Genomic DNA, 27,635 nt, shown 5'->3' with positions numbered 1-27,635 from the left:
AGTCATGCTGCAGTTAAAATTAGGCTTGCTTGAGCATTAAGTGTCGTTTCAAGTTCTGGCTTTCGTGCGTGGACATGTTTTAAAATGTCAATTGGTATTACTAGTTAGCTGCGACATAATGTATGATGCCCAAAGGCATAGGGGCTCTTATTCATTGTGAAACTGTGTTTTCTTAATGGAATGAATCACACTGAAGGTCTAGACTTTAAATGCACAGCTCACCACTGCGTAATAGGCAGCTCTTTTCTCTGTTTATTTTAAATGAAACTTTTTAATAGATAAAAAATGCCCTGTGGAGACCTTCACATGATGTAATCGAAACAAGTTTGAAATGCTTAGATGAAATGGATAGTTGAACCTGATTCACAGGAAATAATTGAACTTATTTCAACCAATTCTGATGCTGATCTGTTTGTGCAACCAATGGAAGACGTGGACCGTGTTCGGGAAATGTGTTCATTAAACAGTCAGGGGCGAATTCATTAAATAGTCGCGCCACTATTCCGTGTGGTATTTCAGTGCAAAAACCTCCAGCAATCTAGTTTAATCAGGTGTAATCAGCACTGATATAGCGCTGTATCTTAAATATTCAAATTAAGTCATTGTCATTCCTTTCAGCACGCCTCCTTTCACAGTCGCCTTCGGCTTGCTCAATGGTTTCTAAATACAATTATTATTTCATTACTTATTTTTATACATACTTCACAATCATATTTAATCAAACTACACAATGATGATTAAGACTTTATAGATATTATGGTTTCATTTTCTGTTAATGCATGATTTTCTGTAAAGCTACTTTGAAACGTGTGTGTGTGTGTGTGTGTGTGTGTGTGTGTGTGTGTGTGTGTGTGTGTGTGTGTGTGTGTGTGTGAGCGTGTATTTATCACTTTGTGGGGACCAAATGTCCCCATAAGGATAGTAAAACCCTAAATTTTTGACCTTGTGGGGACATTTTGTCGGTCCCCATGAGGAAAACGGCTTATAAATCATACTAAACAATGTTTTATTGAAAATGTAAAAATGCAGAAAGTTTTCTGTGAGGGTTAGGTTTAGGGGTAGGGTTAGGTTTAGGGGATAGAATATAAAGTTTGTACAGTATAAAAACCATTATGTCTATGGAAAGTCCCCATAAACCATGGAAACACAACGTATGTGTGTGTGTGTGTGTGTGTGTGTGTGTGTGTGTGTGAAAGACGCTATACAAGTTAAAATGACTTGACTTTCTTTATAGGGCCCTATGATTTCCGCAATGCAGTAAACACAGAAACAGTCCAGAATCCAGTCATTAAAAACAATTAACTGTAAAATGTGGAATGTCACTGAATTTGACATATTTTCAATAAAGTAAACGTATTAATACTGAAATAATGAAATTAAAATCATGATATGTCCTAGTTTAATAATTAAACCACAAAAATGGAAGTAATAAACTGTCATACACTGATAACACCTAATCATAAGCATCACGTGCACCCTGTGTTTGTAATAAGTTACAGACAGCAGAGCATGAATTAAGTTTGAACCTTGCAGCACATGCAGACTTTATATTTATATAGCCTAATTAAATTGCAGCCTTTTGCGGTTTAATATGCACATTTATGCCATATAACAAACTGCATTTCTAGAGGTGTGAAGCTGTCAAAAGACATACAAACTCAGTTCTTCATTCCTTTTTCCACCAAAATAAAAGCTGAATTTTACAAAACATGTTAAATTGAAGAAATTGAAAGAGAAATATACTACTGCTTTAAAGTAAAATGTAATATTCAATATAATAATATGTAATAATGTACTGTATATCAATAATAATTACATTATATTTACATTAAGCAATATGTCACAAGCAAGAGTGCTGTTGTACTATATAAAAGTTTTTATCAATACTTTCGATAATAAGGGGTGGTCACACTACACTCCCATTCAAACACATCTGAATGCAGCAGACCGGAAACACAAGCGCATGTGAAGACATTTCATTCAACACTGCGTACCTAAGTTCAAGCTTGGTGAACTCTGAACCGTGAATTCTTACGACAGAAGGACCTGTGACCAATAGAAAACCTCTTGGCTCAATTCAAAGGATACTTAAATCAAAGCTGCCAGTTTTATTGTTGCAGGAAAGTGAGTAGACAATGTATTTACAGATGTTTTTTTAATCCCCTTTCTCCCAATTTGGAATGCCCAATTCCCACTACATAGTAGGTCCCAATTCCCACTATATAGTAGGTCCTCGTGGTGCGGTTACTCACCTCAATCCGGGTGGCGGAGGACAAGTTACTCACCTCAATCCAGGTGGCAGAGGACAAGTCATTTTATCATGTGGCTGGTTGTGCATGACATCTCAGAGACTCACAGCACGTGGAGGCTCATGCGACATTTTCTCTGATCTGGCAGATGTAAACACATTTCTGTTACCAAGAACACAAATTCATCTGTGGACACTGCTATATGTGATACAGACATTACCTTTTGCTCATTCAGGTAGACATCCACGCGTTGTTACACAGCTTTTAAATTCTTCCAGCAAAATTAACTCTCGCAGCAAAGTAAAATCGGCTACTTTACTCGCGGAACACCATTTATCAAACAGGAGGCCTTTTTCTCTGGCAAACTCAACAGAAGTCTGGTTAGAGACTTTTTTATGGTTCTGGAACCGCTGTCCGTATGCTTCAGGTACAAGCTCATATTCACGGAGAACGGCAGCTTTAACGATGTCATACTGTAAGCTGTCCTCTAAAGACAGAGTGGAACAGACTTCCTGAGCCTTTCCAATCAACCTGCACTAAAGCAACAGGGACCATACATTTTTCAGCCAACGAAGGGAGGACACAATACGCTCAAACGAGCTGAAATATGTGTCGACCTCCATTTCCATGAATTGAGGCACTAAAGCGATATGCTTACTGACATCAAAGGTGGCATATGATGGCTCAACCACCGGACCAACATTAGAGACACCCATGGGACTTTGCTGCCCAGCTGAGCCAGCAACTTTCATTGCCTCATGCTCAATCTGTCGCAACTTTATGTGCTTTTCAGCCTCGATCTCCAACCTGCGAATTTCAAGTCGTAGATCCAACTCAGCCTGATATGATCGTGCCTTTTCTTGCGCCTCCATTTGAATACGGGCTATGCGAATTTTCAGGAGAAGAAGCATAGAAGGGCGGCAAGACAGCTCTGGCCTCGGACTCCACCTCAGCCTCTGTACTTATCTTACGCCCCACTTCGACAGGTGTACCAATGCCAGAAAGCTGTGCGTCAGTACTAAGCAGGCCTCTCAACTCCGTCAGTGTCAGACTCTTCAAACTAATTTTGCTCCACCAACCTTTCCATAATAACACTCTTAATAGTCTTGAAATAGGAATCTGATAATGATCAGCAATTAGCAACAAGTCATCTTTTCTGCATTTTTCAAAAATTTCTAAAGTGTGATTATCAATAAATCCCTGCAAATCAAATAAAGCCATACTTACTAAGCGCAACTCTGAGCACAGGATCAACACTAATCCCTGCAGGCAAGAAAACACAATATAGTTAAGCCTGCAAAACAAAATGTGGTGCCAAACAAACGAAAATAAGCAAAAGTCCACTGACTATTTGAAAACCTCTAAACTGCCTAGAAATACCAGATGACCACATGAGGGAGGAGGATGTCTTCCCTGTAATGCACAGCGTTGAGATTGCCTACAATAACAACAAGCTCAGTCCGATGATGCTGTGACACACCGCCCCAGACCATGATGGACCCTTCAACTCCAAATTGATCCTGCTCCAGAGTACAGGCCTTGGTGTAACGCTCATTCCTTTGACAATAAACTGGTGAGACAAAATCCCGACTCTTCAGTGAAGAGCACTTTTTGCCAGTCCTGTCTGGTCCAGTGAAGGTGGGTTTGTGCCCATAGGTGACATTGTTGCTGGTGATGTCCTGGTAAGGATCTGCCTTACAACAGTCCTACAAGCCCTCAGTCCAGCCTCTCTCAGCCTATTGCGGACACTTGGAGCACTGATGGAGAAATTGTGTGTTCCTGGTTAAAATCGGGCAGTTGAGACCATCCTGTACCTGTCCCGCGGGTTGATATTCAGATGTACTGATCCTGTGCAGGTGTTGTTACACGTGGTCTGCCAATGTGAGGATGATCAGCTATCCTTTCTGTCTCCCTGTAGCACTGTCTTAGGTGTCTCACAGTACGGACAATTTATTGCCCTGGCCACATCTGCAGTCCTCATGCCTCCACGCAGCATGCATAAGGCACGTTCACGCAGATGAGCAGGGACCCGGGGAATCTTTCTTTTGGTGTTTTTCAAAGTCAATAGTAAGGTCTCTTTAGTGTCCTAAATTTTTATAACTTATTTTTATAACCTTAATTGTCTACCGTCTGTGAGCTTTTAGTGTCTTAACGACCGTTCCACAGGTGCATGTTCATTAATTGTTTATGGTTCATTGATCAAGCATGGAAAACATTGTTTAAACACTTTACAATAAAGATCTGTAAAGTTATTTGGGTTTTTACAAAATTATCTTTAAAATACAGTGTCCTGAAAAAGGGGCGTTTCTTTTTTTGCTGAGTTTATATTACACAATATCTGTCCTGGTGTGACTTTACTCATTAATCGAGCTGTGAATGCACATGCAATAAACCAATACTTCCTTTTTTGTAGTTCCTCTTTTGTATTGTCTTATGCTTCTAACCACGTCGTGAACATTATGTTATACAGTGGCCCACAAAAATATTTGGACATTTTTTGTCACACACTTTAGTAACCAAAAATGACATTTTGTCCAATACTCGCACTCAAATCATTACAAACCCTTTTTTTCTTTGGAAGACACAAGATGTTTGACAAAATGAAAGCGTCAGTCACCATTCACTTTCATTGAATGGGAAAGTTAGTTAATGGTGACTGAGACTAACATATTACCAAACATCTACTTTTGTATTCCACAGAGAATTTAAGAACTTAAGTGTAAGTACATAAAAAAAAAATTGGTGAACTATCCCTTTAAACCATGTCTAAATGTCATTACATTTGATAACAAAATATCAAGTTTTTCTCAGAACTAACTTTTCTATTCTGAGCCATTTTTGACTCTTTAAAAAACCCAAAGTTTGCACAACTGCAGAGCACATGTGGATATACTCCTAGTCAGAATCCTCTCCTCTGTCATTTGATCATATTTGATGAATTACTGCTGCTATGATTAACAGAAGATTTACACAAACATCTCTTTTTAACAAAATTCTGTTTATCACTTGCTTTCCGTAGACGATGATAGCGCAACATTAATTGTGGCAAGCAAATACCACATAATTTTGTGTATAAAACAATCTACAATATGCATAATTTAAATATAAAGCAGCTGTGAATGAAAATAGCTAGGTTTCCATCCACATAGTTGTATGCAAATTTTGGGATATTGCATAGAAAATGCTGCATACAGATACCAAGATGTGAAAAATCCCCAGAATGTGCATAAAAAACATATACACTCGCTTGAGGTGGATGAATTTGTTATTCGAAAAGAGCATAAACTATGATGAAATATGTTTACCGAATATATTATTTCATAATTTATACAGGTATATACTGTAGATGAGGATGAAAAAAAGCAATGCGATTTTGTCTCAACATGGCATGTGAATACATAATTCACTCAGAGAAAATCATCAATATCAATACATAGTATCTGAAATGTTAATCAGTTTTTTTGGAAATTATGCAAACAAAGCCTGTCATCAAAATGATTGGCTGCTATTACCTCCTAGAACTGTGTGACGTGTTTTCGAAGTTTAAACACACTTAGGTTGAAGTCGTTAAAACCACTGCCACATTTGTTAACCACTCCACAGATTTCATATTAGCAAACTATAGATTTGGAAAGTCATTTAGGACATCTAATTTTTCCAACAATTGTTTACAGACAGATTGTTTCACTTTTAATTAACAATATCACAATTCCAGTGGGTCAGAAGTTTACATACACTAAGTTAACTGTGCCTTTAAGCAGCTTGGAAAGTTCCAGAAAATTATGTCAATCCTTTAGGCAATTAGCCAATTAGCTTCTGATAGGCTAATTGGCTAGTTCGAGTCAATTGGAGGTGTACTTTTGAAAAATGTTATGGACAGGTTCAGTTTGAGTTCAGTTTGCTTTATTTCCACAGAGCAGTTTATTGTGACCACAACTTTGCAGCCTATACACCTGTGATTAAAACATAAAATAATACAAAAACATGTTCACCTCCAACCATGATTTATATTTCAGTGATTTGTTATCATCATTATAATGTTTACATTTATAATTGTATTTGTCTTTAATTTTCCAACTGCATGTTTAGAGGATACTTGCCTGATGGTAAATTTAATTGAAATTGAAAGGTGGTTACTATATATATATATATATATAATAAAGAAAATTGCTTTTGCATTTCATTTGGAAATGTATTTGATTTAAGTTTTTTGTTTCTTAAATTAATTTTCAATGCAAAATCACTAAAGCAGGAATATTCACCGATCCTTCAGCCAAGGGGTTGCCGATGTAATTGGATATTGCTATGTATATATATATATATATATATATATATATATATATATATATATATATATATATTGTGAAGGAAGGAACAAAACAAATTTATTCACACACATTATGTATTTTCCCGAACAACGAAATACCCGTCCGGTAGAGAATGCACAGATGAAGTAATTTCTTTGCCAGAGAGATGTTGACAACTGTCAAAAAGAAGATTTTTTTTTTCCAGTTTCATTTTAATTGTTTGTTAAAATAAATAAAAAATAAAGTTCAAAGTTTGAAATCAAGGTGTATTCCTTTATTGTGTAGGCTTAACCCTAACCCTGCTTAACGAAAATTACACCATAGTAACACCTAGCGTCCTACGAGCGTTTTGTTTGGTCGTTGGACCAACAGACCAAACAAAACTTGGTTGATCAAGACTCTTCTTATCGATTAAGTTTGGTCGACAATCAGGGGGCAGCCCTAGAAATCAGCCAAGACATCAGACAATAAATTGTGGACCTCCATATGACTGGTTCACCCTAGGGAGCAATTTCCAAAGACTTGAAGGTACCATGTTCATCTGTACAAACAATAGTCTGCAAGTATAAAAACCATGGGATCACACAGCCATTATACCACTCAGGAAGGAGTCTCCTAGAGATGAACGTAGTTTGGTGCAAAAAGTGCAAATCAATCCCAGAACAACAGCAAAGGACCTTGTGAAGATGCTGGAGGAAACAGGTAGAAAGTATCTATATCCACAGTAAAACAAGTCCTATATCAACATAACTTGAAATGCTTCTTAGCAAGGAGGAAGCCACTGCTCTAAAACCACCATAAAAAGCCAGACTACAGTTTGCAAGTGCACTTGGGTACAAAGAGATTATTTTTTGGAGTAATGTCCTCTGATGAAACAAAAATGAATCTGTCTGGCCATAATGACCATTGTTATGTTTGGAGGAAAAAGGGTGAGGCAAGCCAAAGAAAACCATCCCAACCCTGATGCATGGGGGTGGCAGCATCATGTTGTGGGGGTGCATAGCTGCAGGAGGGACTGGTGCACTTCATAAAATAGATGGCATCATGAGGAAGGAAAATTATGTGGATATATTGAAGCAACATCTCAAGACATCAGCCAAGAAGTTAAAGCTTGGTCACAAATGCATCTTCCAAATGGACAATGACCCCAAGCATACCTCCAAAGTTGTGGTAAAATGGCTTAAAGACAACAAAGTGAAGGTGTTGGAGTGGCCATCACAAAGGGCATAGCTGAAAAAGTGTGTACGAGCAAAGAGGCCTACAATCCTGACTCAGTTACAACAGTTTTGTCTGGAGGAATGGGCCAAAATTCCAGCAACTTAGTGTGAGAAGCTTATGGAAGGCAACCCAAAACATTTGACACAAGTTAAACAATTTAAAGGCAAAACTACAAATAAATTGTATATACACTTCTGACCAACTGGGAATGTGATGAATGAAATAAATGCTGAAATAAATCCTTTTCTCATTTCAAATATAATTTTTTCGCCCCAATTTGTACTGCCCAATACCCAATTCGCTCTAAGTCCTTGTGGAGGCATAGGGACTGCCTCAATCCAGGTGGTGGAGGACAAATCTTAGTGGCCTCTGCATCCGAGTCCGTCAACCCATGCATCTTATCACTCAGCTTATTGAGCGTTACCGTGGAGACATAGCACGTGTGGAGGCTTCAAGCTATCCTCCGCGGCATCTGACCTAAGACAGGGAACGTTTTCTAGATTTAAATGTCAGGAATTTTTAAAAACTGAGTTTAAATGTATTTGGCTAAGGTGTATGTAAACTTCTGACCAGCTGTTTAAGCCATCTGCTGAGCAAACATGAAGTTTGTACTGAAATACAATGCACAAATGTGCCACAACTGTATTGTCCTCTATATATGTCTTATCTATTAATTATTTAAATGTTTTTTGTGTGGCTTAAGTGTCCAAATAATATTTTACCCTCTGTACGGAATATGGCCATTGAGTTTACACAAGTATCTTTGACATCCAGGTTACATACAGGTGTAATCGTCAAGTTACTACAGTAACCGCATTGATGTCCATTATGTGTCTCTTTATCCTGTGTTTCCCAGATGATCCAGACAAGTCAAACGCTGCTTGAGAACTCTGATGGTGTGTACGACAGAATACTGCAAGTCCAGAAAGCAGGTAAGAGAAAACAATGTAAGGGAGTATGTATGGATCAGGATGGTGATAAAAAGCGAGTGTGTGTGTGTGTGTTGTGTGTGTGTGTGAGAGAGCGAGAGAGAGAGTAAAGAGACTGTGTTCCACCAGGGAGAGATTTTTCCTGGAACACATCGGATCGACACGTCCCTTCGATCGCAGTTCCCTCTAAAATAGAACACCAAAAACATGAGTGTGTTCATACTAAAACAGCTCAAAGAGAATAAATGAATAATGCCATGTTTTGTTACGTAAAGCTAATTGCACAAGCTTTTCTCTTAACCCGTGTGATGTCCTGCTTTTCAAACGCCATTCAAGTGTTTTTTTGACTCTCAATAGTGTCAGTGGTTCTCTGTTGTCTTAATTAACCGGGCAGTAAAATGGTAAACATCTACGGCTTCTCAAAGCCCCACAATCAATGGTGACTCCAGCAGCTGCATGACGCAGTTGCCGAAGATCAGCCTTGATTGCATTTGCTTTGAAATGAAAGAGAAGCACTAAATGCAGAAGAAAGGTGGCGGTCTGTTTTATCAAGCATTTGTGTAATTTTAAGGTGCATCTGTGCCCTTTTGAAATTGCATTGATTTGTTTTTTTGAAGTAAAGAGGCCTCATATATAGTTTGCTTCTGATCTGAAAAATCAGATCAGATGAAAGAATAAATTATTTTATCTAGAAAAGAGACATTTAAATGTATAAATCATGTGGGTGCATATACTATATTGTTGTGGTAAGTTGTTATGTTGCTTAGCAAGCTCAAACAGCCAGCTTACAGTTAGGTTAATTAAAGGAATATTCTGGGTTCTATAAAAGTTAAATTGAGCTCAATCAATAGAATTTGTGGCACAATGTTGATTACTACAAAAAGTAATTTTGACTCGTCCCAGCAAAAATCCGTAAATGTCAAAATGCAATGTATAGCATCAAGATTTAAACAATATACATGTGAACATGATTTTAGTGTGATACATTCACATACTAACCTTTTGTGGAAAGTGAGACTGGCAATACAAAGTAACGGGCAATGTATTTGTTGTGTCCTGCCATAGCCCCCATGACTTTTTAATGTTTTCCATATAGTTGACTCATAAACAGAGATGTTAACCAGTTCCAATGATTTCCTCAAGTCTTTATCTGTCTCACTAAGGTTCTTGTTTACCTCATTGAGCATTCTGTGGTGTGCCCGTTGAGTCATCTTGGCTGGACGGCCACTTCTAGGGAGAGTACCCATAGTACTAAATCATCTCCATTTATGGACAATTTGTCTAACTAAACTCAAAATATTTGAGTGCTTTTTATAAGTCAAAGTAGCTCTAACCCACACCTGGGTTCAAAAAAATGGGTGCAGAGTTTGTTGAAGAATGATGACGAAGGGTAATTCTTCCAGACGAGATCTTATGTAAACAATGGAGAATATATCAATATTTCTCAGATTTATCACTTTTATGGACAAAGTGCTATTGGATGTTTTTCAATGAACACTTGTCATGGATGACTGACCCAAGTGTGGCGAACGGGATTCATCTGGCGATCGCGTTTTCATAATAAAGGTATGAAGTCCCGTTTTGATATTGCATGATTTCGTTTGTACGACATAAATAACTAAATTGCTGATTCTGGAGCATTGCTATCGTGAAACAGAGATCGGATATCAATGTTGGACCCTTAGACCTTTGAAAAGATGTATAATTGAAGCATTCATTACATTTATAGATGGTAAATTATATATTAAACATAAGCAGAGTGACGTCGCCACCGCGTGTGGGGAATTGCGTATCAACAGGTTAAAGCTCTTTTTTTGTGTTTGTGTGTCCTAACATCATTGTTTTCCAAAGTATGTGGTAATGGAGGGTGTTTTCAAAAACCTCAATAAACATAGCTAAATCGTGCTTTAAAATAACCCCCAAAAAACATATTAGTGTGGATTTGTTGGTGCGTTCACGGTCAACCTACAGTTATGTTGGCATTACAGTGGAGTGGTGGTGATGTAGTGATCTAAAGCACATAACTGTTAATCAAAAGGTCACTGGTTTGATCCCCACAGCCACCACCATTGTGTCCTTGAGCAAGGCTCTTAACTCCAGGTTGCTCCGGGGGGATTGTCCCTGTAATAAGTGCACTGTAAGTTACTTTGGATAAAAGCGTCTGCCAAATGCATAAATGTAAATTACTGTAATTATGAGATTCTGATTTGTAAAAAGCGTTCACATCTTCGTAGAACTCGTAATTGTATTCATTCTTACACTTGACACTGGTGGCATCAAGTAAAAATAACCAAAACGCCAGCAGCCTCAACCGTTAAAGGTAATAACACATTTATGTACAAGTACATATAAAAGGACATAAATGTTGTGATAAATATTTTGACTCCAGTGCATCAAGATTTATTTGCTAATTTAGGAAATCAAGGACCGGAAATGACACGTGTGATATTGAAGTGATTGACACACAAAACAAGCGGTAGTGTTAGCATTTGTGCACGCCAGTGATAATTGTTAATCGAGAGAACACATAATGAACTCTAACAGCTTCCTGTGCCAAGACTCCATCAGACGAGATCAATAAAATAAACACAGCCAGACCACAGCACTGATCACCTGCCAGTCTCACAGTAAACCACTCAAGGCTCTGGATACGATTATACTATGGTTTGAAAAGCATTTATTTTGTTCCTTTTACATCTTTAATACACTCTTGAACCACAGTTTCCTCCACTGAAAAGATACTTACGAAAATGCTCTCCATTACTGCATACTTTGGCAAACAAATGAAGAAACCGAAAATGTGGATGTGTTTGTGGATGTGACCTTATGATGCGTTCACATCATGTCGGAATTATTGTAATAACGAGATGGCAACTCTGAGATTCAGATCGGTTCATGTCCTCTGATCTGCGAAATTAAAAATGTTTTATGGCCACACTCATGATGCCAAAACAGCTTTATATTGTTACAATGGAAGTGAATGAGGCCACATTTTGGAGGGTTTAAAGGCCGAAATTTGAAGCTTATAATTTTATAAAAGCACTTACATTAATTCTTCTGTTCAAATGTGTGTTTTATTTGAGCTGTTGTTTAAATATGCTACAACTTTACACAGAAAAGGTTAGTAAGTGATTTTATCACACTAAAATCATGTTAACGCATGTATTGTTTATGTCTTGTGTCTATACTTGTGTAAAAGTGAGTATTTTTACTAGGGCTGTCGATTTAACACGTTAATTCTGTGCGATCAATTATAAAAGCTGTGACATTTACAAAGTCATGCACCATTCACATCATCCGTTCAACTTATCACGCAAACATTTCACATTTTACTTTTATTATGCTTATGCAACACGTTGTTGTTTTCATCACTTTTAATGCTGTTTAATATCTTTCATTAGAAGTGAGACAAAACCACAATGCATTTTCCTGATTTCCAGACTCTAGCCACATAAAATATTCATCATCTTGTGTCCAAGCACAAGCTAACACAGAGTGGCTTTGTCTAATTTGAAGCAAACACTATAAACCAGTCTCTGAGGTTTCTTGCCTCCCTAAAAGGTGAAGTGTGTAATTTCTGAGCCACTCGCTTTAACCTTCTATAGGTCAGCCAAACAAAAAGTCCAGCCCCAAATTCATGCCATTGGTTGAGCCAATGTTTCAAGCAAACAGGAATGTTTTGAAAGCACTAAATTCACTTTAGGTCAAATTAACCCTCAAATGGCTCAATTACATCTGTTTCTGCACATTAATCTGGGTTAGAAGTGTTTTACATCCACAAAAGAACGAGTTAATTGCAAAGAACAGCCCGCTTACATTACTTGTGCTATGTGAAGTAGATTTGAGGTAGAAAATGTACTGCTGGTCTGTCGTCTAATGCTATTCCAATGGGAGTTGTATGAGATCAAGCTAACAGAATTGGAAAAGTGGGTCAATACTTTGCCATCCCCCCATAGAATCCAGTGGAAAACTCTGGCATTGACAATCCTAAATAATTTGTCAAAACTGGCCACTGCAAGTGGGACACTATGATTTTGGCCTTGCTTTTGTCATCTGACAAAATGCATAAAATATTTATTTCATCTTAGTCTTTTAATCGCATCAGTGTGGTATATTTACAGACTGCTGATGAATCTGGAAGCCTCTGACAAAATTTGGACAGTTTGACTGCTCCTACGACAACCATTTGATAAAGAACAAATAAAAGCACAGCAATTGATGGTGTCTATATTACAGAAACAGATATAGAGAGACAAGCTTAGTACAAATGTTAGTAGTTTGGCAATAATATGCAACATATATAGCGTTCCCTTCTCGTTACGATCATACTATGATAAAATGACCTTGTTTTCGCTCTGAAGAATGAGCAATCCACAAACTCTTTAAACCAGCCACAAGAAACTTAAGACACTCCGACTATATTGCACAAGGGCTTGCACGGTTCCATTTCGGTTTTGCATGTCAACGAAGATGCCAGAAAGTGACACAACACTGTCAGTTGTGACCAAAATCTTAAGACGCATATTGTACTGTCTGCCATAAAAGATAGCTGATGTCACATAGTCTGTCTTGGCTTTTACCAGTGCACTCTGATAAGCAACAATCTTAATAAATAAATAAAAGCTTTATTCCCCACCCCGTCTCCTCGCCGAAATAGCCATATATAGAGCTAACAACCCCTTTTAACTTCTCATAACCTCATCTGCATATAATTTCCATATGCATATTGCCATCCAGGCATGTTATAGTAGCATGTTATAGGCTGTAAATGCACGTATAAGTTAAATGATGCTGTTCAAAGTCATTTCTTAGATTGTGTCTAAGAAATCCTTTAAACCAGATCAATATACCGGAGAAATATTTTTTTTATTAAGATATTAATACTTTTTCTAATACATTCTATGAAAGAGCATTTTTTGCACCCCATTGACTATCTTATTTGATTGTTGTTAGCATAAATCTACTTTACATCTAATTGAAATGTAATTTTGCATCTCTTGTAATTTTTAAAAAATTCTTTTAAGTGTGTTTAGGGCCAAGATAGATTTTTTACTAGGAACAAAAATATTAATTCAATTCTTTTTTCTGTGTAAAACACTTTAGTCTGACATCATCAAATTCAATTTGTAAATAAAACGTGCAATCTTATGTTTGTTTTATACTCGACTCTATATTCTGCAAAGGCACGGTGAAGAGTTTGCACATATTTACACCAAGTTTATTTTTCATATATTCCGGCGTGTTAGTGGTAAATTGCAAACACATTTCAATGCCCAATTTGTATGTATGCAATCATCTTAGAGACCTATATTGCAAATGCAATAGGTAAATATGTGTACATGTATTAATAAGCTCAAAGGACGTTGGTATCAAACAGACTGACACCAATCTACATCTACTTTATTTTGATAGTTCTGAGATATGCTATTTACCAGTACAGATATGGTGTACTTGTAAATAGATAATTGTATGTTGCCATTACAGACACTATTCATAACAGTAGGGCTAGGAATTGCCACAGACCTCCCGATTCGATAATACAATGATATTTAGTTGCCGATTCTATATAAATTGCTATTCTGATGTTGCATTTTGCTGTGATAACCCCAACTTTTTTTTTAAGAAAGATATGTTTATTGAAGTTATGTCTGACATGACAACTCTGTAATACAGAAATTGCAGATAAAATGTAGGGATGTGCAAAACTCTCATACTTGATTAGTTGATGCATTGAATGTGCTATTAGTCGACTAAAGGAACCCATGTATATTTGCACTGCAAACATTTTTCTTATTTGATATTTTTGTCTTGCTTTCCAGCAAAAACATCAAAACATTCTTTAAACAAAAGTGACTTGACTTGACTTAAAATAGGAAAATTGGTATAAGATATTAAGTCTTGATTTTAGAGAAATGTGACAAAATTGACCCTTCGCTAAGCCCTGCCATAAAAGCGTTTCTGGCCAATCCTGTCTTAGCAGCTGTTGCCGGGCCGCCATTACTCTGACAGGCGTTTGCTATTTTCCAATAAGTGTCTACAGGAGTAATGTGTGTTTGAGCAGTTTCAAGTGGGATTTTATCAAATGATCCAAAGAAATGTAAAACACTATGGATACACACAGTGTTTTTTTCTTTCTTTAAAAAAACTAATCTTTAAATAAATGTTGAGAGGAGCATGCTATGGACTGAACTGACTGAACTTGAGTCCCGTCCTGCACGGGGGTAGGCTCTTCGCCCCTGCCTACTATCTCCGGCAGGAAAACCGCTCCATTGGCGTCAATCTCACGTTCATTCCAATTGAAAGTTCTGCAGAGCTTGTTGGTGCGCGCGAACTTTAGTGAACGTTATACTTGAAAGAAATGTGCTAATGGGATCAAAAAATATGTATGTTTTCCCTTTGAATTAAGTCATGTAGTCTTGATATTTGTATTGGAAAACAATTCAAATACTAAGAATTTTTGTTGTTGGTGTTGCAGTAGCTGTATTATTTCCATGTGACTCAATCAGATGCGTTTCATAAGGACATATGAATGATAAGCACCCCTTTTAAGAGGATAACTAATAGATATTTAACAAATAAATAGGCTAAATATCTTTAAAGTCTTATCGCACAAAAGTAAAGAAAAAAACAAGAAAAGCTTCTATACATAGCTGCACAAAACCACTGTCAGATTCTAAATATTGTGGGGGGGCATCATGTAGATCATGGCATTCGACAGTTTGATGAGTTTGCTTTTTGTACTGCTAAACTATTTATTATGGCAGTGTCAGACAGAATCTGCCGAATGACTTGTGAAATATAGGATACACAACACCTCACAAATAAACCTATAAACAGGAACATTGATCACAGCAGAGGATTTGACGTCCGACAGTGAACAAATGGCGCTTTGATGGCTGTTGCAGTGGCGCATTAAAGGACTAAATGTAAATAATTAGAGAGGCGAAACTTCTCTTTGTGTGGAACTCTGCACAAATATAGCTTCCGATATCTATCTGTCATTAGAATAGCCTATTAAGCAAAACGTGTTCTTTTTTTTTATTAAATTGAAAATAGATTTTACATCAGAGACACTATTTTAAAATACTGGTACTGGTTTGATGCTGGTCTCGCTGGTTGGGTGATTTGGGGTAGTAGTTAAAGAGGCTCAGGGATAATGGGTTAGTTGTTAAGAAAGCTGGTAGGGTCTTTTCTGCATGGATTCACGGGGAAATAGCTAACTGCATTATTGTCATTGCAGTCACTCTTGTCTTTGCAGTTGACAGATAACACAAGAGTCAGCCCACAAAGCATGGCTATTCGGTGCATCAAACTCCAAGTCATTTATAGTACATAAAGGGCTACAAAGTGATGCTCAGGGGCCTCGGAAGCACACTGCCGCCTCCATATGTGCAGTCAAGGGCCGTGGCTTCTTTTCATGGTGCCTGCACTGTGTCACAGCGCATGCATTCACAGACACACCTCCTGGGAACTGTGCATGTAGAATGACAGCCCGGGTTTTCCAACTCTGCCTACAGTATGTTGCTAGGCAACCCCTGCTTTTGGCCACCTTCCTCGGCACAATAACGCATCATTAAACTGACAGCACTTCTCCTTGCTTACCGCCCTTCAAATCCAAGGGGCTTTCTAACACGAGAGCCCACCACCACTGAGGTTAACAGAGTGTGAAAGTAACATCAAGAATGAATACAAATCATCTTGAAATATGCTCGCGCTATTCCCGGTACTGGCTTTCCTCTCTTGAGTAATATTGCTCTATTTGTATGTCTCCCCAAGCTTCTGTGTTGCCTCATTGGCCAGCGATCTACATCTAGAGACTGACGTTTACTTCGGTGATGTCCTTTTAGTGAGATGTCGCTACGGAATTCCGCCGAAGGTTTACAGGGTTGCTAGGCAATGGCAAGATCACTCCGTCTCCTAAGTTTGCACATCTCTGGAAGGATGTTACCACTAAGAACTTATTTCCCTCAACAGGATACATTCTTGTGTAAAAACAGCTGGGCAGAGCGCAACGGAAGTAAACAGAAGGCGCATTTACTCCAATACACTGTTGCTAATATACAAACAAGGAGTTGTAATACACCTGGAGAGAGAGGTCTGTAAATTAATCTCAATGGCAGATGTTTGGCTGGCACATGCAGCCAAGGAAGTATGTGACATGGATTTTGCAATTTTTGCTTCATGGGAACTTTTTTCTTTTCAGATTTACAAGCCCCTAAATGCCACATAAAAAAGCAAACTACAGTTGGTTGTTTTACATGTTTATCAGATTTTCCCTTTTTTCTAATTGGCTGTCAAAAGTCAAGAGGCCACATCTGAAATTTACAAAAACCTTGTGTCAGTTTCTCTGTAGTTTTATTTAGCTTTAGGTTGTGTTGCAGTGCACATTTATAGTTACAGTTTTTTTGTTCGTTATTTTGCAAATTCGTATTTTATTTTACATAGTGATGCACCGTTACCACTTTTTCTATTCCGATATCGGAAATCTCAGTATCGGCCGATACCGATCCTGATCCGATACCAGGGTTGTATTTTGCATAATAATTTTAGAATATCTTTACATTATTGTGTGGAACTAATTGAGAGAACTCTTTAATATGTAAAGAAACACAAACACATAACTGCACATTATTTCAATATAAATGTATAGCTTATTAAGAATAAACTCTTTATTATTAACTAGTATACTGGATAATGTAGCAGCAAAATTAAAAGAAAGAAAAAAGTATAAAAGCGTTTTATTTTTTTGCTAAATTTTTTAAACTTGTATCTGGACTTCAGATCTCTTATTTTCAATTTAGTTGTAAGATATCAGCTCACTTTTCATTCACAGTTATTTTTTGGAACCCATTCAACTTAAATATTCTTATAATTTTTAAACAAATAATAATATAATCATGCACCTTTAACTTTGAAACCCTCAGGCTTTTATTTTGACATTCTGAACTCTCCAGGAAGTCCTGTAAGTGTGTCTGTTTGTAGGCAAGTTCACAGTAGTTTAATTCGCTTCTCATTCAAATTCTGGTCAAATGCACCTCCGGTGCCGTTCTAAATGCATATTATAAGTGAACCGAACTACTGATCATCTACATCTGAGATATAAACAACATATAAACTACTTTAATTATGTTTTAATGGTTCTTTTATGTAATTTTTTGCACTTGACAGTAACAAACATGACTAACACACAGTATCGGATTTGGATCTGGCTCGTCGGACCGATACCCGGTCCGTCTAAAAGCTTCAGTATCGGAGCCGATACCGATCCAAATATCGGAACGGTGCATCCCTACTTTTAAATATCGAAAATATATTTTTCACTGCTTGTTTGTTTTCATAATAGTTTATTCACGATAATAATAACAATGTATTTAAAAATAGTAATTTACTACAAATGACTAATTATTTCTCTAAAATTGTAATCAGATTACTTTTCTAATTACTTAATTGGAAATGTAATCACAATACAAATTAATTGGAATAAGTAACTTTCTAAAACACCTTTCTGCTCAACAAATTCAAAATAATGTCTATATTTATTCCTTGTTCATTTTTACACACAAGCCATAACCTCACATTTCTCCTTCCCACTGACTCGTTGCGGGTCCATTTTTATTGTATTCTACATAACGAATATATTAGAAAGAAGCATAACCCTATAATGTACTTAAAATTAATACAATAAATTGAAAGCCAGTAACTGTAATCTGATTACAATAATTTAAAATGCAATGCATTACACACATTTTTTTATAAAAAAGTAATCAGATTACATTAACTAATTACTTAGTAATTGAATTACACCCAACACTCTTGTCAACACACAACACGAGGTCACTGATTTTTTTTTTTGTGTCTTTTTTTAGTGATGTGCAAAAATACACATTTTCAAAATCAACTAATTGGTATTAAAAACAACCTGAATAATTATGTTGTTTCAGTTTCACCTGATCTGATATGTTAGCTAGTGGGTGTTCACACGGCACATTTCTGTTATATAAAGCTGAATGGAGCACGACAGAATGGGACTGAATGTAGGGGTCTCAAAGTGCATTTTTAACCTTTGAACCATTTTAACTTGTCAAGTCATCTTATAAATACGACACTCATGGTGCAAGACAATAATAAAAAAAAAACAATCAGTTAACTAATTATTATTTAGGAAACCACCTGACACTGGTCAGAGCCAGTCATAAGTGTAAGATGCTCAAATAAACATTGCGAGTCATGACGCAACCAAAGATGTATGGCTGTAATGAATTTAATAAATTCTCTGAGAGGGTTTTCCATGCAAACCATCGCTAAAAAAGAAAATTGTCAACCTCCATAACTGAATAGTCAGTTGTTGGATGACTAATCAATCATCATGACCCATCCCTACTCTGCATCCATTTTTCAGATCAATGGAAATGAAAGCAAAAAAAATTTTTGAAATGCAACAGTGAGGTTCTCGACAAATCTCTTCTATTGTTCTTTGCCTTGATGCTAATGCTCTCTGAAAGGACTGAATATCTGTCTGCTGCGCCCACACATCTTGCATCTTCTCATCTCTATTTTCTCTATGTCTCTCTCTTCCTCTATTTATAATGTGTATTAGACACCGGTGTTCTGTATTCATCATGTCACTAGCGTTTACCGTCCTCATTTTCGTTGCAATGCTTGGAATAAGTTGACTCTCAATTTACCACAACTTCCATAACAGCTGCTGGTGTGGACATACAAAAACAAACACAATAAGGAAGATCAGCGATATAGGACACAATAAACCATGCCCTGATTTCTGCAAGGCTTTAATCCCAGTCAACAGTATAAAACAAATTGTGTTTTTGCATACTGAGATGACAGGAAGTTAATGCGTTTATTTGAACCATGCGCCACGTTCCTTTGATCCTAGTAACTGAAGTCACCAAAAAAACAAAGCACTTTATAAACGCATTAAAGGCACGACTAGTTTCTGCAAATTTAAATATTGAATTGAAACCAGGGCTGAGTGATCTATGAAATATTCACTTTAAATTAGCAATATTTGTAATGCTTTTTAATTAATCCGTTATGTTTCCTTAATACTGCATCATTATACTATTTTTATATATACAGTATATAGATATCTCATTTAAAAAAGTATCTAGCTGCATTAAAAATATTGGTTAAACATTAGTAAATGTATTAGATATCATGAACTGGGGTGGCCTGGGTAGCTCAGCGAGTATTGACACTGACTACCACCTCTGGAGTCACGAGTTCGAATCCAGGGTGTGCTGAGTGACTCCAGCCAGGTCTCCTAAGCAACCAAATTGGCCCGGTTGCTAAGGAGGGTAGATTCACATGGGGTAACCTCCTCGTGGTCGCGATTAGTGGTTCTCGCTCTCAATGGGGCGTGTGGTAAGTTGTGCGTGGATTGCGGAGAGTAGCATGAGCCTCCACATGCTGTGAGTCTCCGCGGTGTCATGCACAATGAGCCACCTGATAAAATGCACGGATTGACGGTCACATAAGCGGAGGCAACTGAGACTTGGCATTCCAAATTGGGAGAAAAGTGGATTAATAAGATATCATTAAAAAAAAAATCATATTGTTTATTTTTCATAATATTTTCTTGGTTATTGTTCATTTATAAAAAATTATAAAAAAAACAACTGTTCATTGTTAGTTCATGTTTGTTGATGATGCATTACATAATGTTAACATATACACATTTTAAAAAGTACATGAATTATTTGTAAAATATAATTTTTTAATATTAAAAGTATTGTTTATTGTTAGTTCATCTTAACTAATGTTAATTAATACAACCTTATTGTTAAGTGTAAACAAAACAAAGAATTGTTTTGATAATATAGAATTATTTTGGCTTTTATATTTGAATTTATATGGCGTATAAATCAATAAGGCTGGCAACATTAAAGTGAACAAGAATACAATGTAAATAAATGCATATAAAATAGAAATCATACAAAATTGAGCATAATTAAATACTAAATGCTAATGAAAAACTAATGAAAATAGAAAAAAAAAAAACATTTTACATAACTGAGCAACAATTAACTAAATATTTCACTTTATATCATTATATATATATTGTTATTATTATTTGTTATATAATATATTGCCCAGTTCTGATTTGTACCTCTAAATGTTTCATTTCAGCAATGGAGTTTCATGAGAATCTACATGTCATGGCAGTGAAGGAGGGACTCAAAGGAAGAAAACTCCATAAATCTGTGGAGAGCTTCACCTGGAACATCACAATTCTGAAGGTGATTTCAGACAGACAGTTATCACCGTTGAAAAATGATGTTAACATTTTAAATGGCCCCTTTCAGAAAGAATTCAGATGTATTTTTATTTCATTCTTCAATTTAAGGTGCTGTTATGTTTCAAAATTAACTTTTTGAATACATGATGAATATTAATGGTCTCCCAACCTATTTGCCCGTTTTGGTTGGGGACACTGACTATTAAATACATGGATGTGCAACCTCTTCTGGAATAATAAAAAAATACAAGAACAAAGAGTCTGTAATAGAATTTAGAAACAGAGATGTAGAAACAGAGGTCATTTAAAATGGAACGCACTGCTCCATGTTGTGAATGGACGTTGTCAGGGAAACCGAGTCAGCTGGACAGAATCGATTTGAGTGACATCACACCATTAGACAGCACTAGGGTGGCGATTTGCTTTAGTTTAAGAGCATTAGTGATAATTAAATGGTGAATGTGTGATTACACAACACTGTTATTGAAAACAGTCATTGCGTTGAAAATTACTAAATGGAAATGGGGTCCATCACAGAGCAATTATTCTAGATTCTCTCACATATACTATAGAACACAAATGACATTGGATTCGCTGTAGTTCAGCAATGTTTTTGTTTTGTTTCATTACTGGTGTTTGCTAAGGCAAGCCACAATTTGATTATTGCTCGTACTTTGGTTAGGGATTTAAAAAAAAAGAACATTCTGTCATCATTGACTCAACATTATGTTGTTCGAAATTTGTATGACATTGTTCAATGGAACATAAAAGGAGATGCTAGGCAGAACGTTAGACTCAATCACCATTTACTTCCGCCACATACATTTTCCATACAATGTATGGTGACTGAGTCTCATTTTTAATAATAGCCAATAGGCTTTAGTTTACAGCCACACACACATATACGCCCTTTACACCATGCTGCTTAGGTCAGAGCCGCTTACCGGAGAAACTTGAGAAGCGATCTCAATACTTACAGTACCTGCTTTTCCGAAGACTTGAGAACCGAACGATGATCTAACTGACAACATTAATACATAACCATCCCACAAATGCACACAACACATCACGGTCTTTGCTTTTGATGAGGCTGGTGCCGTTGTGCAAGTCCAATGCAGATGATTGAGAAACAAGCAAGTAAAAGATACTATATCCATGTTTTGAATCACAATACACTAAGCATAAAGAATAAAGAACACTTACTCGAGCTGTATATCACAAGAAACCTCCGGCTGCACAAAAATATAAGTAAACTCCAGCAACTTTGTTGGCGCGTCCCATTCAGAAGTGATCAATCCTATACCCTACTCCCTTGAAAGACATTTACCCTCCGCTGTAAGAGCTTCAGATGGACGAAAGGTGATAACGGTCAGTATGAACTCACCTTTTAAGCAATTCTTATAGGAAATTCTGTTTGGAATGACCCTATAGCATGGATTGTGCTCCCTTTTAAGTGCCCTGCGAAGGTATAATAAGCACCAGTTAGAACACAGCCGGACGTGCTGAACAGTTGTAGGAAGAGTGTGCGTACTTGTTCTAGAAAGCACATGATTGGACAAGATTTTTCAACCTTTATATGCTGTCATTTTTTTTGTCTCTTTAGCCCGAGAAATGAGAGACAGCGGATATAAAAAATGTATATCTTCTGAAAACAAATGGAGGCAAAACATTTTTTTGAAATGGGCCAAGCCCAAAATGGCAAAACATAAAGCTTTTTATGGTCGCCACAACTAATCATTGGTCAGGAAATTAGCAAGAATGAATCAAATGCACTCCTAGTGCACTTCCTCCATTTGCTGCAGTGAACTATTTGGGGAAAAGCTGGAAACAAGGGAATTCACTTATTTAGATAATGATTCAAATATTTGATACAAATTTCAAACTAACACATATCTGGGTTTACATAGTTTTCCCAAAATATCATTTGGGATGTTTTTTAGTTTTTTCTTAAAAGATTAGTCATTAGTTGGTGATCTGCCATACCTGATGCAGCCCATCAAAGGACTGATAACAAGCTCCTAAATGAAACCAGGAGTGATAAAGTAGGTAGAGATCCACAATATGCAGTGGAGTCCCAAGGTAGTGAGAAACTCTGCTCCAAATGAATTATCATGCAGGGGTTGCTGTTAGAAACCACATAGCTGGTCTGCGTCAACTGTTTGAAGCCATCAACATTGAGTGGAAAAACATTGGCTCTTCTTTCTGTAAAAAGCTGTCCACAAGTTTAACCGCAAGGCTTAAGAATTTAAATAAATCAAAGGGAAAAACTATCCCATGCTAAGTTACTTTATCTATTTGTTCAATTCTTGCTAATTTCCTTACCAATGATTTGTGGTTAAGACCAATAAAAGCTTCATGTTTTGCCATTTTGGGCTCAGCCCATTTTTTCCCCCCAGGAGTGTTCACTAGCATACAGATGACCTTAAAGCTAATATGGACTAAAAGCAGCAAAACGTTTGTTTTGATTTCACAGGGTCTTTTAAATATGGTGACGTTTGTGGCTGTCTTGTTTTGACGTCTACCTTGCTGTCTTCTCAGGGCCAGGCCGATCTGTTGAAACATGCCCGAGCTGAAGTGCTCGAAAACCTGAAACAGATCCACTATGCTGCGCTCACCTGTAATTTGGTGAAGGGAGGAGGGCCTGGGCCATCAACAGGGTCGGACTCCAAGGGCCGGCACAGTCTAGATGCCATTCCCGAAAAAGCTGTCAGCGAAGAGTACATCACGGATGAGGAGAACTGATGAACCCTTCTTAACCCCCATCCCCCCCCTCCCCCCAACTCACACACACATTTTGTGCTTCTTGATCCCAGCGCCAGAAGCAGAGGCATCTGTGAACATTTTGAACAAGCTCAGCACATCACCCACTGGATGCCTCCAAAAGAAATCTGCAGAAAAGGGGTGTTTTTAGGAGAGGAGCAAAGGTCTGTTTCTGTCTCCGCCCTCTCTACTTCCTGTGTCCTGTCCCCCGCCCATGTCTCTTCTTAACGCCACGGGTCTCTAGGGTCAGGTGGCCGTTCCAAACCTCGCTTAAGGGCATTTCTACAAGCACAAACTTTAAGAGTATTAAGAGGAATTCGAACTAGAGCCATGAATGTAATAGAATTCGGATTTGGATCCAGATTCTGGATGTCAAGTGTGAATGGAAAGAGGAAAGCTGTTTACAATAAGAACTAATTAATGTTCTGTCTGCAAAATAGTATGTGTGTTATATATAAATAAATATATATGGAGATCTGTTACCTTTTTTTCGCTATGTGAACTTTTAATGGAGATTATTTTGTTTAAAGAAACTGATGTTTTAAAAGATTTCATATATTATTTGCTTGTACAAATATGTCCGGAAAGGATCTTACAAGATCAGACCCTTTCCGTTTTTTATTTTTATTTTTATTATTATTATTATTATTATTTGTGTCGATTCAGGAGGAATTTGAGGGCGTATGCCACTTTGTGATACGAGAGAGTCTAGTTTTAGATATAACCAGCAGCTACTGTACATGTCAATAGGTAAGTGTCAAAAGGTGTCTTTGGACATGCACACACTGTAACGTTTCAGGAGTGACGATTGCATTTAAAGCTGCATTTAAAATGTCACGATTTACAAGCTACAATTTAATGTAAATGCTGTTGTCACCACCTACATTTTTCAGTGCAGAACAGGGCTGAACACTCAAGTGGCATGCAATTTAATTTTGCTGTGTTGTGAACGTGGCCCTTGAGAGCAGACCGAATACGGTTAAGCTTCTCAACCATTCCTGGAAACAAAGCAGTTTATGAATACTGTTAAAATATGATTCTGCCATGTTGCTAAAAATCTGTCTTGCATTGCCTTTTTTTTAATCCGACAAGTCGCTTCTAGTTTGTCAGTATTTGTTTTTTTGGCTCATTCCGTTGGTCTTCTCATTGTGCCAAACTACTGTTGGATCTTGTGAACCGCTTTCATAGGATTTTACAAGTTGTGACCAGAGAATTAACTGGACATGAAAAAAGAAACAGTTTGTTTATAAATTTCAGTGCTGTTATTGTGTATTTATAACTATAGTTAACCATTTATACCAGTGAGGAGTGGATGATAGTTTCCAAGACTCTGTTTAGACCCCATGCTCTGAAATAAACCGTTAATTACATTCTTGAACCGTTTCTTGTCGAGTTTCTCTCAAGTCTTAGGATGTCTGATGCCTATTGCACACAAAAATAAACATGTGCTGCATTTTAAATCATTTTAAACGGTATACTTAAAAACCTGTGATATTTAGTGTGAATCGCAAATGCTGCATTGCTAGCATTTGGCATTGCTACACTCAAAAGTCTCCTTAAAAAATACAGTATGGGTGGCTGTTTGCGCAATTCTTCTTACTAAATCAACCACATTATGCCAATACGTGCACGCAAGTTGTTAGACTGCACAAGCAAATTAGTACCCTTAATAAGGGAGCTTTATATATATATAGATAGATATATAGGAGTGGTGGTATTGTAGTGGGCTAAAGCACATAATGGGTAATCAGAAGGTCACTGGTTCGATCCCCACATCCACCACCATTGTGTCCTTGAGCAAGGCACTTAAGTCCAGGTTGCTCCGGGGGGGTTGTCCCTGTAATAAGTGCACTGTAAGTCGCTTTGGATAAAAGCATCTGCCAAATGCAGAAATGTAAATATAAATGTATTTAGTAAGATCCCTAATTAAGAGTACTAATTTGCTCATGCAAACTACCGTATATAAAATATATGTATACATTTGTAATAGATTTGTTGTCCCATTATTATTAGTAGTAATTCTTATTTCTGTAAAATAGAATAATATATATTATTTATATTAATAATAATTGTATAATATAAAATTGTTTTATAAAATACAGTGGTTTTTAATAAAAGCAGCATAAAGTACTTTACAATTGAAATTCAATTGAAATATATAAAATAAATACATTAAAATAGTTTATGTTAATGTTCATTTCTGCAATACACTCCGTGATCGCTCGTATTACTACTACACTACTAAAGCTAGGAAATAGCTTTAAACGGCTTTAAACGAACAACTTCAGCATTAAGTGTCATCACAGCTGAGAGACGACAGACTGATTAATTACACAAACTCAAGGCACGTGTATCAGTGTCCCATTTCGTGTCAAACCTTCCCAGGTGTCCCTAGCAACAAACCTAGATCTGTCCCCGGGGCTTTTCCATTGCTTTCCATGAACTGTAGTTTAATCAGTAGTAATGCCTTCAGTCTGTGAGCATCACGCCATTGAGTGAAAAATCTCTACTGGCTCTCTGGGGCGGCTATAGATCTCTCCGAATAGGTCGTGTATTAAACTCACCCGTCGGAGAGTGATCTATTGGGTAATAACAGCAGAGAGTCTCATCGCAGGCATTATTACGATTTCTGTTACGCAAGCTCATAAGCGAGAGCCAAGCGTGATTCATCTAATGACAGAAAAGTAAACAGAGGTACAGAGTCTATATCATCTGTTTTGGGTGTCATTACTGTGTACTTCAGAGAGCTGAACGTGTTGTGAGAGCCACACACCTTTCACATATGCAACAGATGAACAGTTATTGTTTGTCTTACCTGAAATATAACAGCAGATGCATCATTGCAATAATCAAATCCTTTTACTTAACCTCCTGAGACCTCCGCGTGATTGCTGTGTGCATTTTCCATTTCCTTTTAGATTTGTAACTAGTAGGCAGCGCCTAATAAACAAGCAAAACACAATAAATGTCTACAGCAAAATGTATGTTCACATATGTGGACAGCAATACTACATTGTGAAATCTTAAATAACACCAAGCTATAGAAATTGTTTTTTTCATAAAATATTTGTTTTCAGGAGTGTTGGTTATTCATGTTTTTGAGATGTTACAGACAGTACATAAAAAATTAGCATAATAATTCTGATTTAAAATAATGGCCAGCATCATCCAATCACTGCTAAACATGTTAAAATAAAATGTAGTATTATACAATTCTAAACTTAATTACTAATTACCATTGCCACATGTCTGCCAAACATGACATGACAAACGTGACATCATCTGCAGCCTGAAACTGAACTTTTGGTTGGATTTTAGGACTGAAAGCACATAGCTGCATAGAAGGCTATATGATGCTCCCTTGATCCCTATTTAGTGAATGACTTAACCTCGTGCCTACGAGTCTATCTGCACTGGTCTCAGAACAGAGGCCTCAGAATGCAAACCAGACGTTTAACCCTTAAATGACAGTTTAGAGTCTTGTGAACAGTATTCAGTCAGTTTTTATTCATTTAAATTATATGTTGCATATAGTGAAGCCAAAATACAACGTCCACGCATGTGGACGCATGGTCGCACAAGGTTAAAACACTGTTGATGAAAATATGACGAGGAAAAAAAGAACACTGCAGTACATTATCAATGCACAATCAATTGTTTGTTTATTTATTTGAAGAAAGAACAATCTTGAAATAATTTTTTTAAATAATCCATTTATAGTATGTTTGGGGTTCCTCCACTTATGATGAAAGAGTTGCACACCCTTACAATTAACTTTATTAGCAGGTTAATTACAGACTCAAACGCATCGGTGACATTAATCATCTATTTCCACAACATAAACGTAATAATAGTTAATATATTTATTTATTTATTTAAAGTTTTGTCTTACAACAGTTTAATGCATTTTTGCACA

The 27,635-nt window shown here is 36.9% G+C and overlaps 1 protein-coding gene across 1 annotated transcript in view; it reads left to right on the top strand.

Moving 5' to 3' along the window:
• Nucleotides 1–25,075, top strand: part of LOC127656313 (inactive phospholipase C-like protein 2) — a 72,651-nt gene extending 47,576 nt beyond the window's left edge. The window contains exons 4-6 of the mRNA XM_052144582.1: nucleotides 8,631–8,706; nucleotides 20,851–20,960; nucleotides 23,498–25,075. Of these exons, the coding sequence (XP_052000542.1) occupies nucleotides 8,631–8,706; nucleotides 20,851–20,960; nucleotides 23,498–23,701 (390 nt within the window). The 3' untranslated portion in view covers nucleotides 23,702–25,075. The remainder of the gene's footprint in view (nucleotides 1–8,630; nucleotides 8,707–20,850; nucleotides 20,961–23,497) is intronic.
• Nucleotides 25,076–27,635: the final 2,560 nt, after the last annotated feature.

This window comes from Xyrauchen texanus, chromosome 15, assembly GCF_025860055.1.
Source record: "Xyrauchen texanus isolate HMW12.3.18 chromosome 15, RBS_HiC_50CHRs, whole genome shotgun sequence".
Taxonomy (NCBI): domain Eukaryota; kingdom Metazoa; phylum Chordata; class Actinopteri; order Cypriniformes; family Catostomidae; genus Xyrauchen; species Xyrauchen texanus.
Note: the sequence above shows the minus strand (reverse complement) of the source record. Positions and strands in the feature narration are given on the sequence as shown.